Here is a 15064-nt window from a genome sequence, read left to right on the forward strand (position 1 = left end):
TTGCTTTTTTGACTGCTGCAGCACTCTAAGTCGACGGTTTCAATGTATTATCCATTATGACGCCTAGATCTTTTTCCTGGGTATTAGCTCCTAATATGAAACCTAACATCTTGTAACTACAGCATGGGTTATTTTTCCCTATATGCATCACCTTGCACTTGTCCACCTTAAATTTCATCTGCCATTTGGATGCCCAATCTTCCAGTCTCGCAAGGTCCTCCTGCAATTTATCACAATCCTCTTGTGATTTAACTACTCTGAATAATTTTGTATCATCCGCAAATTTGATTACCTCACTCATCATATTCCTTTCCAGATCATTTTTAAATATATTGAAAAGCACCAATCCAAGTACAGATCCCTGAGGCACTCCACTGTTTACTCCTTTTCACTGAGAAAATTGACCATTTAATCCTACTCTCTGTTTCCTGTCTTTTAACCAGTTTGTAATCCACGAAAGTACATTGCTCCTATCCCATGACTTTTTAGTTTTCTTAGAAGCCTCTCATGAGGGACTTTGTCAAACACCTTCTGAAAATCCAAATACATTACATCTACCACATGTTATTAATCCCTTCAAAAAAATGAAGCAGATTTGTAAGGCAAGACTTCCCTTGGGTAAATCTATGTTGACTGTGTTCCATTAAACCATGTCTTTCTATATGCTTTGTGATTTTGATCTTTAAAATTGTTTTCACTATTTTTCCCAGCGCTGAAGTCAGGCTCACTGGTCTATAGGTTCCTGGATCACCCCTGGAGCTCGGTTTAAGTATTGGGGTTATATTCGTCACCATGCAGCCTTAAGGTACAATGAATGATTTTAATGATAGGTTACAAATTTTAACTAATAGATCTGAAATTTCCTTCAGAACCCTGGGGTGTATACCATCTGGTCCAGGTGATTTGCTACTCTTTAGTTTGTCATCTGGCCTACTACATCTTTCAGGTTCACAGTGATTTGGTTCAGTTCATCTGACTCATCACCCTTAAACCATTTCCGGAACTGGTATCTCCCCAACATCCTCATTAGTAAACACAGGAGCAAAGAATTCATTTAGTCTTTCTGCAATGGCCTTATCTTCCCTAAGAGCCCCATTAACCCCTCTGTCATCTAACGGTCCAACCAATTCCTGCCAGGTTTCTTGCTTCGGATATATTTTAAAAAGTTTTTATTATGAGTTTTTGCCTCTACGGCCAACTTCATTTCAAATTCTCTCTTGACCGTGCTTATGCTTATGATTTTTCCTATTTTTTTCAGATCGATCCTTCTTCCAATTTTTGAGGGATTTTTTTTGGGCTAAAATAGCCTCTTTAACCCCACCTTTTAACCATACCCGTAATCATTTTGCCTTCCTTCCATCTTTCTTAATGTGTGGAATACATCTGGACTGCGCTTCTAAGATTGTATTTTTAAACAATGTCCACGCCTGTTGTATACTCTTAACCTTTGCAGCTACACCTTTCAATTTTTTTCTATTTTCCTCATTTTATCAAAGTTTCCCTTTTGAAAATTTAGTGTTAGAGCTGTAGATTTACATATTGTCCCCCTTTCAGTCATTAGTTAAAATTTGATCATGTTATGGTCACTATTGCTAAGTGGCCCCCCCACTGTTACTTCTCTCACCAAATCCTGCATTCTACTAAGAATTAAATCTAAAATAGCTCCCTCTCTTGTTGGTTCCTGAACCAATTGCTCCATGAAGCAGTTGTTTACTCCATCCAGAACTTTTGTCTCTAGCATGTCCTGATGTAGTATTTACCCAGTCAGAATATATCGCAGCCCGTGTTGGGCTGCGATATATTCAAGCATTGATGATTAAGAGTCTATCTGGATTGAAGGAGGACATTTTAAGAAAAAAGAAAAAAATTTTCTGATAAAAAATTATTTTTGAAATAAAATTAAACTACAAAGAAGGCGAATGATTGAAAAGACCGGTTGGTGTCTCTGTAAAAAAGTCACACAACGTCAGGCTTGCTGATGCCTTCTATAGCCATTATCTTGAATTTGATTTGGTTCCACTTTTATTGTTGACGGTAATTGAAATTTCCCATTATTACTGCACTGCCAAATTGGTTAGCTTCCCTGATTTCTCTTAGCATTTCATCATCTGTCTGACCATTTTATCCAGGTAGATGGTAGTATACTCCTATCACTATACTCTTACCCAACACACATGGAATTTCTACCCATATAGATTCTACTGAGCATTTAGTCTCTTGTACGATCTTTATCCTGTTGGACTCTATACCCTCCCGGACATAAAGTGCCACACCCCCACCAATTTGATCCTCCTATCATTGCAATATAATTTGTACCCTGATATAGCACTGTCCCATTTGTTATCCTCCTTCCACCAAGTCTCTGATGCCAATTATATCAATCTCATCATTTGCTGCTATACACTCTAACTCTCCCATCTTACTACTTAAACGTCTGACATTGGCATACAGACATTTCAAAGTGCGTTTTTTGTTTATATTAACAACTTGCTTTTCAGTTGATAGGGATAATGTGGAGATCTTTAGCTCAGGTGATTCTTTACTTATAGGCACATGGGCTACTTTTGCTTTTATTGGAACCTCTCTGTCAGGATGCTCTAACACTCCTGTTTCATTAGTATCCTTCAAAGATACCTCCCTCCAAACCATGCACTGCTGAGTGACTGTCAGCTTTCCCCCTTGTTCTAGTTTTAAAAAGCTGCTCTACCTCCTTTTAAAATCCTAAAAATTCTTTTCCCACTGAGCTGGGCCTAGATTTTTATCCAAAAGAATGAGAATTTAAAAATAAAATACTTCTTTTCCAAGACAAAAAATCCACATCTCCTCTAGGGGGAGGATCTCTGCTTATATAAGACACAAGAAGCAAGTATTTGAGCTGCCTCCGCACATGGGGGTGCTGTGGCAGGGAAGGCTATGTTCCTGGCTCTTTCTACAAGACCACACCTGCACAAGGGATCCCTGTCAGGGTGTGCAGAGAGAGAGAGGGAGCGTCAGATTTTTAAATAATTGACTAAAAGTTCACTTTACTCAAATTACTGCTTGAAGCATGGATCCTGTGTCACTTTCAGGAAAACGGAATTCCTTAAAGGCAGGATGAGGAGGGTGACACTCCGAGAGCAACAGGAGACTGGCTTACAACATCCACGTCTCCTGTTTCATTCAGGTCTGGTTTGTTTTGGGTTTTTTTTGACAGGACAGTAGACGCTTCCCCCGTTCCTCCCTTGTATTTATGGTCTCCTCTGTCACTTGTACAGTACAGCTATTGACTCAGACAGCTGTGGATGTCAATCAGTATTTAGCTCTACTAATGTAGCATTAGCTTGAAACCCCACAGCAGGGTTTTCTTTTTTTTTTTTTTTGGCAGTCTAGACTTCATTTTCAGTACACCTTTCACCTTCTCTGCAGGCGCTGTCATCCTAACCCCCAGCCTGGCACCTTACCCCACCACAGCTGCCAGCCTGATACAGCCTGGCACCAGTTAGCATCACATTAGCACCACAATAGAGTAAAAGGTTGTAAGAGAATAAGGAAACGTGAAGGGAATTAAATTATTATGCTACAATACCCCTTTTCGAAAGGACTCAACGTGACAATATGGAATATTGAATTGAATGCTGCCATTTTATATGTATATATCTCTGGCCTAAAGGATGTTCCGCATTCTGTTTTCAGAGATTAAAAATGCTTTCTTATCCTTCAGATTCTAAAAGAATGTTTCTATAAGAAATAAATAACATAAAAACTGGAAGTCCCACCATGCATTTTTTTTACCATTTGTGATTTTCTTAAAATGCAACGTAAACACCTGGGAGAGCCGTCATTTAAAAATATTCTCCCAGTACCGAAATGCTGCAGTCATGAAAGGCTGTGAAAAGGGGATGGCTGGGTGAGGTGAACGGGACGCGAGGAAACGGAGAGCTTTCGGTCTTTTGTATCTTCAGCGTGGAGGTAAGGAAATGAGGAATGAGGAGGGGGAAGGTCAGCTATGGAGTCACAGGGAAGGGAAGGGTGCAATAGCCCGCATAAGAAGGTCGACAAGCATGCGCGTGTGTTATACCAGTTTTGAAGGAGAATTTTGAAAATGATCCCACCAAAACTACAATGACACCTGCAAATTTGTAGGCAGAGAATTTCAAAGAAATTTATGTGCCTACTATTGATAATTCAAAGTGCCGTGTAAATCCAAAGTTCTCCGCAACTCCGCCACCAGGAATGCTTTTGCTCAGACCGCGTAAACTTAGCGCGCGTACAGGACAATACGCCAAGGTTGCCAAACTGGCTCCAGATTTTCTTCACGGGTTGATCCAGTTCTGGTTTTGCCCCATTGCACGCAGGGACTGGTAGTCGTGCTTTTCTAAGGATCTGCCGTAGGGAAGTCTGAACTACAAGTCCCTGCACGGCAGAGGAGAAAAACCAGCACTGAATCAACCCGTCCTGAAAACCTGAAGCCAGTTGGCAAGCCTAACATGCGCGTGTAAGTGTGCTTGCGTATCTGGAGAGCAATTTCATAACGAGCCATGTCCGCGGGTAAAGCAGACTTTCATCCGTGGAAGAGCCTTAGAGAATTTCCCTCAAGGACACCTGGGTGACTTGGACATACAGAGTGCGATGCAGGGACGGAACAGGACAACAAGTGCCACCTTCTAAAATTCATCAGTAGTTTTGCAAAAAAAACCCAAAAACCCCAAACAGTAATGAACAAGGCAATAATGCCCAATAACTGTGGCCAGTCCCAGCTGTGAATAATTTTTGCGACTGGCTCAGCCCTGATCTCTGACTTCATGATGTCACAACAGAGTGCCCTAACGGCACCGTTTCTCAAAGGAGGTCGTCGCGCCGGCCTCCGCTCTGCTAAAATTCCTGAGCCACGCAAATGACCACATCTCTACTTTTACTAAAAACGTTTTGTTTTTTTTTATTTAGAGAAGCTTTCTCTTGAATTGTCGGAAAAATTCTGTCCGCTAAAACCCTTGCTGCTACAGCAGCACCTTCACCGGTGACTGGCCCTCCACCCCCGCTCCCAGGACCTCCTCTACCATCAGGAGCTCCACCCCCTCTGCCACTGCTGGCAGATGGAGGGTGAGGGGTTATCTGTGATGATAGCCCGTCATCAGGACTGGCTGCGGCTCTGGCTAATTGCAAACTGAGGAAAGTACAGCGGGTAAGAATGTTAGCTGCCCTTATGATGTAACCTAATTAAAAAAAAAAATACTCTTCAGCTCAATTTTATTGCATTTTTGCTCAAAAATATAGGAACAAAATGGAGAAGAGCATTATTTTAAGTTTGTGGAATATTGTGTATGTTTTGATGTCAGCCACCTTGGGCCAAGGCATTGGCAGCATATAACCATGAATATGAATGAATGAATAAATAAATGTGTCATCTGGTGCATATTTTCTGAAGTCACTGAAGATAGGTTCTGTCCTATGGTGATTTATTACTGTGCATAATTTTTACAGCCCTTTGAATTTCACAGAATAGAGGCCCCTGACAATTACCTTTTTTCTTTTTGTGTCTGTGTATTTAATATAGGTCCAGCTACCCAGCGCCAAGTTCAGAGCATTCAGAATGGACCTTCTCCAGATGAAATGGAAACACAGAGAAGGTAAGAAGCCTCATTCCAAAGTCACTCGTGAGTGTCCAGTTGGTTTTTAGGATATGACAGAATTTGTGGAGCTATAACTGTCTTAATGAAAACTGTTTTTTCCCTAAATGTGTGTTGGATTGAGAGCTACAGAGTTGTGGAGTAGGGTTGCCAACTGGCTCCAGATTTTCAGGACAGGTTGATCCAGTCCTGGTTTTACCCCATTGCATGCTGGGACTTATTCTGATTTCCCAGTTGCATTCCCTAAGAAAAGCAAGGCTATATAAGTACCTTCATGACAGGGGAGTAAAACTTGGACTGGATCAACCTGTCCTAAAAATTGGGAGCCAGTTGGCAACACTACAGTGGAGTCTGTAAACCTTTGGAGTTCCCTGATGATTTCTGTGGGTTTTCAAAGCATTGCAGTAAAAAAAAAAAAAAAAAAGTGAATGTTTTCAGAACAACGTAGCAAGCGGCTTTTTTTTTTTTCACTTACTCACCTTCATTCTGACCTGCAGTGACCTTATTCTAGATCTGAGTCTGCATGAAGAGAGCCTTTTGTAAGTAGGCGAGCCAGCCAGGCTGTAACATTGGTTGTATGCAGGTTTTTGGGGTGTCTGGTCGTGTTTATGGGGGGAATCCATTCTTTCTGACTTTTATCGGGGGATTCGTTGGCATGGTTTCTGGTATTTTTCGCAGTCGTCTCAGACTTTCTGTTTCTCCCAATAATAGAAATTGCAGTGGAAAATGGCAGTGATGATTTTGTATTTTATGTGCAGCATAGAATGAGATATATGAATGAAGAAAAATTGTAAAACTGCAAATGATGCTTTCTTTCTTTGTACTGTTTACATAATTCCTGTTCTGCCCCACCGTGGCACAGCAGGAAGCAGGCCGAAGGTGTTAGACGGTGGAGTATATCTCTCTGTAACATTACAGACCACATCTCTGTAGAGGTGATGTGACTCGGCTTTTCAAGAGAGACCGTGAGCCCATCCTAGTTTATTTGATGCCACGGATGCATTCTGCGATCCATGGTGCTGATTTACAAATGGAAGAAGGAGGGGACCACCGATAGCAAAAGAATTCCCCCCCCCCCCCCAGAAACCCTGTCCCCTCACATCACAACCCTGCATGTCTGCTGTGCTTTATCTGCAATGAGAAAATGAATCGGCCAGTAGGGAGATCAGACAGTGCTTAAATAAAATGCTTCCTAAACAGAGGAATTGTTTTTCTCCGTGATCTCTGGGACTCTGCCATTACCTTTTTTTCTTTAAAACAAGAAAGCTACTCGGTAAAGGTGAAAAGCTTTTTCAGTATGCTAATGGTAAGCAGCTGCCCTGGCTGATCTTTATCCCCCCTTTTCCTAGCGTGTAGCAGATGGACTCAGAACAAGTGGGTATAGTGAGCTCGTGCTAGCAGTTGGAGACAGATCTGACGTCAGCACGGGTACATATACCCCCACAGGAAGTGAAGCAACTCAGTAATTTCTGTCTCCAAAGCAGTTTGGAGCTCCTGCACGCTCGCTGAGTGTGTTTTCCAAATCTACTTTCAACTTTCTACTTCGACTTTCTAAATTTCTAAGAAGATACCAGAAGACGAGCCCCGCACTCCTGCGGTGATACCCTTGGGTCCCTCCCCCAGTTGAGTTTCCCGAGGTGATTTCCGCGATCCCTCAGAGGTCTATGCCTCGGTCCGGTAGCCGATTAGCTTGCCTGCAATTTGCTCACAGACTGAGGAACAGAGCAGTCAGAGTGATGTCCGACAACGCCACCACTGTGGCATACATCAACCGACAGGGCGGAACCAGAAGCCAACAGGTGTCCCTAGAGATAGCCCCGCTGATGGCTTGGGCAGAGGCGAATCTCCAGGACATCTCCGCCATCCACATTGCCGGAAGGGACAACACCACGGCAGACTTCCTCAGCAGGGAATGCCTAAATCCGGGAGAATGGCAGCTGTCCCCCACAGCCTTCCAGATGATCGTGGATCAGTGGGGGACGCCGGACATGGACCTACTAGCGGACAGGTCCAATGCTCAGGTACCCAGATATTTCAGCCGCAAGCGAGATCCGTTCTCTCACGGGATCGACGCCCTGGTTCAGCCATGGCCTCCAGGGACTCTGCTATACGCCTTTCCTCCGTGGCCCCTGCTGGGCGCTCTTATTCACAAGATTCAGAGACACGGCGGCTTAGTTCTTCTAGTGGCACCAGACTGGCCAAGAAGACCCTGGTATGCGGACATGAGAAGACTGCTGACAGGGGAGCCTCTTCCCCTGCCTCCTTTCAGGGACCTTCTACATCAAGGTCCCATCCTCCACGAGGATCCGGCTCAATTCTCTCTTACGGTCTGGCCATTGAGAGGGCGAGACTGAAGAAAAGAGGTTACTCGGAGCCGGTGATAGAGACGCTCCTACGAGCCCGCAAGTTTTCCACTTCCCTCACCTACATAAGGATCTGGAGAGTATTTGAAGCCTGGTGCGACACTCATGGCACCAATCCACATGCGACAACAATCCCTATTGTTCTGGATTTCCTGCAGGATGGGCTTCAGAAGGGTCTCTCCCTAAGCTCCATCAAGGTTCAGGTGGCTGCGCTGTCTTGCTACGGTCCCAGGAGGGATGGCAAGACCATTGCCACCCACCCAGATGTTTCCCGCTTCCTGAAAGGAGTCAAGCACATTCATCCGCCACTGAAGTGGCCAGTGCCCCTGTGGAACCTCAACATAGTTTTGGATTTCCTCGCGGGATCCACCTTCAGACCCCTCCGGGGCCTGTCTCTCCGTTCACTAACTTTGAAGATGGTGTTCCTGCGGGCAGTGTGTTCAGCACGCCGCATCTCAGAGCTATAAGCGCTGTCCTGCCGTGATCCCTTTCTCAGGCTCACTCCAGAGGCTATCCATCTTCGCACGGTTCCCTCCTTCTTGCCTAAAGTAGTTTCACAATTTCACCTCAATCAAACCATATCCTTGCCAACCACGGCGGGTTTGAAGAAGTCGGAAGAAGGGCATTTGCTACGCCATCTCGACATCGGCAGGTTGCTGCCCTGATACCTGGATAAGACAGAAGCAGTACGAAAGACGGACCATCTGTTCGTCCTTCACAGCGGGAAAAAACAAGGAGAAGCGGCCTCACGGCCCACCATCGCCCGCTGGATCAAAGAAGTTATCAGAGCAGCCTACGTAGAGTCCGGGAAGCCTCCGCCTCTACAGGTCAAGACTCATTCCACCAGAGCGCAGGCGGCCTCTTGGGCAGAATCTAGGATGCTGTCGCCTGCAGAGATATGTAAAGCGGCAACGTGGTCCTCCCTCCATACCTTCTCCAGATTTTACCGTCTGGATGTCCAGGCCCGGGAGGACACAGCATTTGCGAGGGCAGTCCTACGCGGTCCTCAGGCAGCCTCCCGCCCAGTCAGGGAGTAGCTTTTGTACATCCCACTTGTTCTGAGTCCATCTGGCTACACGCTAGGAAATGTTGAGATTACTTACCTGATAATCTCCTTTTCCTTAGTGTATGCAGATGGACTCACCATCCCGCCCGGCTGCCAGTATACATGAATCTTTGCCACTTCCAGGTAAGGCATGTCATTTCTTACGCGAGAGCGTCCACTCCACCAGGTGTCGACGCCTTCCGGTTGGGAATGCTGGCGGTCTCCAGCTACTATCAATCGGTCAGAGGAATCCTGTTTCATTAACTAATTGATCGGTCAGTTGCACATATATCCACAACAGCTTTTGCAAGGAAGATTACTGAGTTGCTTCACTTCCTGCGGGGGTATATGTACCCGTGCTGACGTCAGATCCGTCTCCAACTGCTAGCACAAGCACACTATACCCACTTGTTCTGAGTCCATCTGCATACACTAAGGAAAAGGAGATTATCAGGTAAGTAATCTCAACATTTGCTCACTTTCTGCTGGCTTCACTCCTTACAGAAGCCTGGAACTATCAAACACCATATTTGCAGCGTGCAACGTTCCACACTTCACAAATCTGTGTGTAAAAAAAAAAAAAAAAAAAGTAAAACTTCAGAGTGGGAATCAGGTTACTGTAGTTTCACAGTTTATCTGTGAAAAATGCAAAATTCAAGAAGAAGTTTGATTTTATTGCTATTTTAGGCAAATGATGGAGCAGCAGCAACAGCGTCAGGAGTCACTAGAAAGGAGAACCTCTACCACAGGTAAGCGTTGAAGCTTTTAACGTAACTCAGAAGTCTTCATATCCATGTCTGTGTCGCCACATGTTTAGCTCGCAGAGAACTGGTATTTTTTTTTTTTTGTAAGCCTTCCTTCGGTTTTTAAGCCCAATACTGTCACTGCACAGATCAAAGATGGCTAAAAATGATAGCAAGTCACTTTCAATTTGCTTCTTATCAATTTTCATATTTTTTTTAATTCAATAATACCGATAAATTCCATAGAGCAGGAGCATTTACTGAAATGAACAGGTGTAGTCAGGAGTCTCTCAAAGCACTATCCCCAGCAGGCTAACAGGAACATTGTACAGGTCCCTTCTTAAAAGCATCAGGGGTTGGCAATGTGTTTTAGTAAACCACCAAAAAAACCCGCTTAACGTCTCCTTGCCCCACCCCCCTACAAAATCCTACCTGGGAGGTCTACAACATCCTGCCTTGACGTCCACGTCTACCTACCTGGCAGGCTGGGTACTCGACAACGCCAGCCCCGTGAGCAGTTTTAAAACTCGCCGGCCTGTTGTGCTGATATTGTGCACTCCTGGAGCGCTCGTGCGTCACCGTGTGGCCTGCATGCTGGAGGGGTTGCTGACCTCTTGTACGGCATCATCTTTTCGGGTTAGTCCTTTAGAGAGTACATCTAGGACTCCGTGCGTAGCAGTATAGTCTGAGCACACCTGTTATGACTAGCCCGGTAATATTCAGAGCGGTTTCCTGTGCATAAAGGGGTAGATTTTAAAAGGAGCACGCGGGCGCCCATGTGCCGCGTGGTTCCCCGCGCGCGCATGTTATAAAATTCGTTGGCCCTCGCACACGTGCGCGCCGGATTTTAGAATCCGTGCGTGCGTGTGCAGGCGGCGCGAACAGGGGGGTGAATTTTTATTAAACGAGGCGCAGCGACGCAAACGGGCCTTCCCCGGTTCCCTCCCAGTCCGCTCCAAATAAGGAGCAGATTGGGAGGGAACTTTCCTATCCCTAACCCTAACTATCCCCATTTTGTTTGTGTTTTTATTTACCGCTGTGTTGGAGCAGAAGCAACTTCCGCGCGCCAGTCGGCTGCCAGCATGCACATCCCCAGAACAGCGGATATAATGGCCGCTGCCCTGGCCGGCCTCTGGCTCGGCACCTGTGCGAGTATCAGGACTTGCGCACGTGGCCAGTCCCTTTTGAAAACGCGTGCAGTGAGCGCAGGTCCCTGCCACACGCATGAGTCCCGATTTTTACGCGGGCGGCCCTTTGAAAATTCGCCCGAAAATTCACTGGGCAACAAATTTTCACAAAAGTCATGTTATGGAAATGAAATTAGTCAATTCTTATGCATTTCCATGTGCTAAACATGAATGTGACTGTGAACATGCAAAACTGGCTCTAGATTTTTTGTAATATGCAATAATATAATTACATCTTGAATTGTATGCCAATAGTAGGAGACCTATGGTTAATACCGTTTGAAAAATGAAGTCATAGACTACGTCTTAGATTTCTTTGCTTTTCTCTTGTACACCTGTTTGGGAGCATCTCTGCGGAGTGTCCAGCAGTAGTCAGCCAGCATGAATATTTCAAATGCTCACCCTTTCTGACTGGGCTTCATATAATACACTGCTGACGTCAGCTTACTCAGCAGCAGCATGGCAGTAGAACTGCATTGCATCAGAAAATGATGTAATAAACTCTGGATGATGTGTGCATGATGGTATTATGCAATATGATGCAATATGACATCATTCTAGGCTTATTTATAGTCCTACTGGATAAATTTACATGACTAAACATAGAAAGTGAACTATATTAAACTAGCCGTTAAGCCCGTAACAACGGGCTTCATTTAAAAAAATTTGTTTCGGTCCATTTCCTTCCCACTCCTTCCCCCTCATTCTCCCTCCCTCCCCTCTTCCTCCCTCTCCCCCCCTCCCCCCCTCTATTGTCCCTCCTCCCCTTCCTCCCTCTCCCCCCTCACTCTCTCCTCCCCCCTCCCCTTCCCCTCACTCTCTCCTCCCTCTCCTCAGTCACTCCCCCTCTCTCAATCCCCTCCCCTTTCAGATCATCCACAACCAGCAGACGGAAGATCTCCGGGGGGGGGTCCCTCCCGCGTGCGCGGCGCCGCTACTGCTCGTCATCGCTGCGGCCCCAGCGCCATTTTTTTTTTCGGGCACGCTCGGCTCTGACCGACGTGCTCGCCCGCACATGCGCGGTAGAGCTGCTCTCTACTGCGCATTTGCAGGCCGTCGGTCAGAGCCCATTTATAAGGTAGATATCTTCAAAACGAGAGCCAATAAAAACTTTTCATGGTCATATTCGTGTTCAGCACATCAAGATACTACAGAGTGGGACCTTTTTAGGTCAGTAACACTTTCATTGTTGCCCAGTGAAATCTCTCTGAGGATGTGGGGAACATGCCCTAGTTACATACAGAAGTTACATCTGCTTCTGGCAGGGTGTAATTGCTGCATCCAGACTGAAAGGCACATTTTATTTATTTATTTATTTTTTTGAAAATTCAAAAGTCTGCATTCTAGTTCTATCCCTGCCTACCCCGATTGTACATAAAAGTACATGCGAAATCGGGTTACTCGTGTATTTATACCTGCCGGGGCTTATTTACACGCACAAAATTGGGTTTCACGGGTTTAATTAACTTTGAAAATTACCCCTTTAAAAAGGTGCCGCAAGATATTAAGATCCCTGGTTTATCAATACTGCCACGAGAAAAAAGAACCCTGGGCCACGTTCCCGGGAGCTGAGCTCAAGTTCTGTCTAATGGGGGAATTCTTCTAAAACCCAGGCCCAAATAACAGGGAAGAGTACTGCAGGAAATGGAGGTGCGGCAAGCATTTCAAAAGATGTGTACCAGGCACTTTTCATTATATCTCCAATCTGCCTTAAAATGTACCCACACCCTTTGGAAGGTTATCATGGTACCCCTCTCCTACTTTAAAACACCTTTCCAAAAATAAGCATTAGCACCGTGATCTCAAAATGTTCTGTAAAGCACAATCTGGAAGACATAAAATCACATGAAATACCGAGGAAACCCCACACAGGGATAATATTTACTGACAGCTTTTAGTATTTCTTATGTGTGGTAACGGAGTATTTCTTATGAAAATATCACTGCTATCAAGTCTGCATATTTGGTTCAGAGGACCACAAAGAAAAATCAAGCAACTCACTGATTTGCCTCAAACTGTGCAAGATGACATCTTAGGTGATAAGAAACATCTCTGCCACCATCCCTTAATCTGTTATAGATCCCTGAATGTTTCATATTCATGGGTGCTGTGTGATCTTATTTTTGCTAAATAGGTATTGTGTGAAAATTCACCCGCACTAGAGCCATTACAGTATTTATTGCACTTTCACTGCATGGGCATACACTTGTCACAGAATAAGAGGTACAGGAACTTTTATATATTGGTGGGATCTGATTGGTTGAAACGTCCCACGGATCCACTTTTATGCCAAAATTGTAAAAAGTGCTGGTTAGTGGTTCTGTTTAGAGAACCCATGTACCTGTGAACTGCTTTCAAAATTCAGCTCTCATGGTTGCACTCCGTAAAACACTGTGTAGATTTTTTTTTCTTAATTAAAATGGTTGATAGACCCTGAATAAAGACAGCGATTAAGAGCCTGGAAATAGGCTTGAGATGCTGCCTGTTGAAGGGCACGGACTGCACGTTCCTACATTAAAGCAGACAGTTGCCCAATGTCCTTTTATCTCAGAAGCTCTGCTGTGGGGTGATGGTCTACAGGCAGGGATGTAGATAGGTGCTCATTTAAAAGTCACCATTTTGAAATCAGGGAAGATGCAGCCCTTGCACGCCAGGGTCACCTGTGCACCATTAAACTTCAGTGGTTTACCCGTTCTCTCGGTTTCCATTCTCATCTGCCATTCAGTTCCTGTTTTCCGAAATCGCTCTGCCTTATTTGCTTTCCTTGATATATGCCCACTGTATTCTTTTCATTTTCTCTTCTGTTCTTTTAGTTGCTACCCTTCAGATAAAAGTGTCATCCTCCCCTTCCCACTGCCAGTCTTCTCCTCCTCCTGACTACAGCAACTTCAGTGCTTCTGCCTCTGCTGGTGCTGCCCCTCCACCATCCTATGCAAAAGCTCTCTCGTCAGCGTCTGCCGCCCCCGAGCCTAATAGTAAAACCTCTTTCAAGTCCTCTAACAGAAGCGGCGAACTCCCAGAGCTGCCGCACAGACATTCTGCTTCAGAGCCGTCAGCATCCCTGGGTCCTGCCTTCGCTTCGGTCTGGCCGAGCCATGGGACTGTATCCCGGAGCATCAAGCAAACCTCTTTATCCCCGCCACCCGGTTCCCATTCTCCATTAACCCCCCATCAGTCTGTTAAGCATCCTTCTGTTTCATGTCCTCCTCCTCCTGTGACTGTGACATCATCCGTGTCAAAGGGCGCGTTGCTGCAGCCACTCACTCCCGTGGCCCTTCCTGTGATCCCTGTGCAGAACGGCAGGATCAGGGGAGCTACGGGCATAATGGTCCAGGAATCCTCCTCATCCAGTGTACCCCCTCACCTAGGCCTGAAGGACCAAGCTGAAGAAACCCTAGCACCGCAGGTTCCTCTGAACTCCTGTAGGTCCCCCATTAAAAGTGCTGACAGGTCTTTCTTGTCGGGCATAGAAACCGCACCCTTCCCTCAGCTGCCAGCCGCCGGTCCAGCTTGCTCCTTCACCCAGGCTCCTCAGCCTTCACCTCACCCCCCACCACAATTCTACCAGTCCATGCCACACTTTCTTTCATTACCTCCCCCTTATGCTTCTGTATCTGAGGTGAATATGTCCAAGAGGACCCCTCCTCACATGACATCATCAGCCATTTCCCAATTGAGTAAGTACCCGTTTTTAAATGAGTGTGACCTTTGAAAGAGCTCCGGGTTTGAACTGATTGTTTTCATAAAAGGTTGATTTTCCGCTCTTTGAGGCGTTGGACGTTTTTAGAAAAATGTTGCTGTGTTTCTCCAAAGCTAGTCAGAAATGTGTTGGTCCAATAATAAGGTCTCACCTACAACTATTTTGTTGACCTTCATTTCTACCTTTTGAAGCAGACTAACACCGCAGTTCACAACCTTTATCTAAAAAGTGCTGGAAATTATAAAATGAAAACGGAATCATTTTGAGCATGGGTGGGTAAAGCAAATTAAGAGTTTGCAGGAAAGCATCACCTTCTTTTGCTGCTTTTTTTTTTCCCCAAGATCGCTAGTGAGGTTGGAGGCACCAAGCTTTTGTTTACACCCTGTTAGTAACTGTGCCCCCAACAGATGTCCCATGGTG

At 45.3% G+C, this 15064-nt stretch overlaps 1 protein-coding gene across 6 annotated transcripts in view; it reads left to right on the top strand.

Annotated features, from left to right (window-relative positions):
* Positions 1–15064, top strand: part of EVL (Enah/Vasp-like) — a 365975-nt gene that overhangs the window by 287677 nt on the left and 63234 nt on the right. For all 6 annotated transcript variants that reach the window (XM_029597934.1, XM_029597932.1, XM_029597933.1 and 3 more), the window contains exons 4-5: positions 5534–5606; positions 9702–9763. In XM_029597934.1, the coding sequence (XP_029453794.1) occupies positions 5534–5606; positions 9702–9763 (135 nt within the window). The remainder of the gene's footprint in view (positions 1–5533; positions 5607–9701; positions 9764–15064) is intronic.

Source organism: Rhinatrema bivittatum, chromosome 4, assembly GCF_901001135.1.
Source record: "Rhinatrema bivittatum chromosome 4, aRhiBiv1.1, whole genome shotgun sequence".
NCBI classification, from domain to species: Eukaryota; Metazoa; Chordata; class Amphibia; order Gymnophiona; family Rhinatrematidae; genus Rhinatrema; species Rhinatrema bivittatum.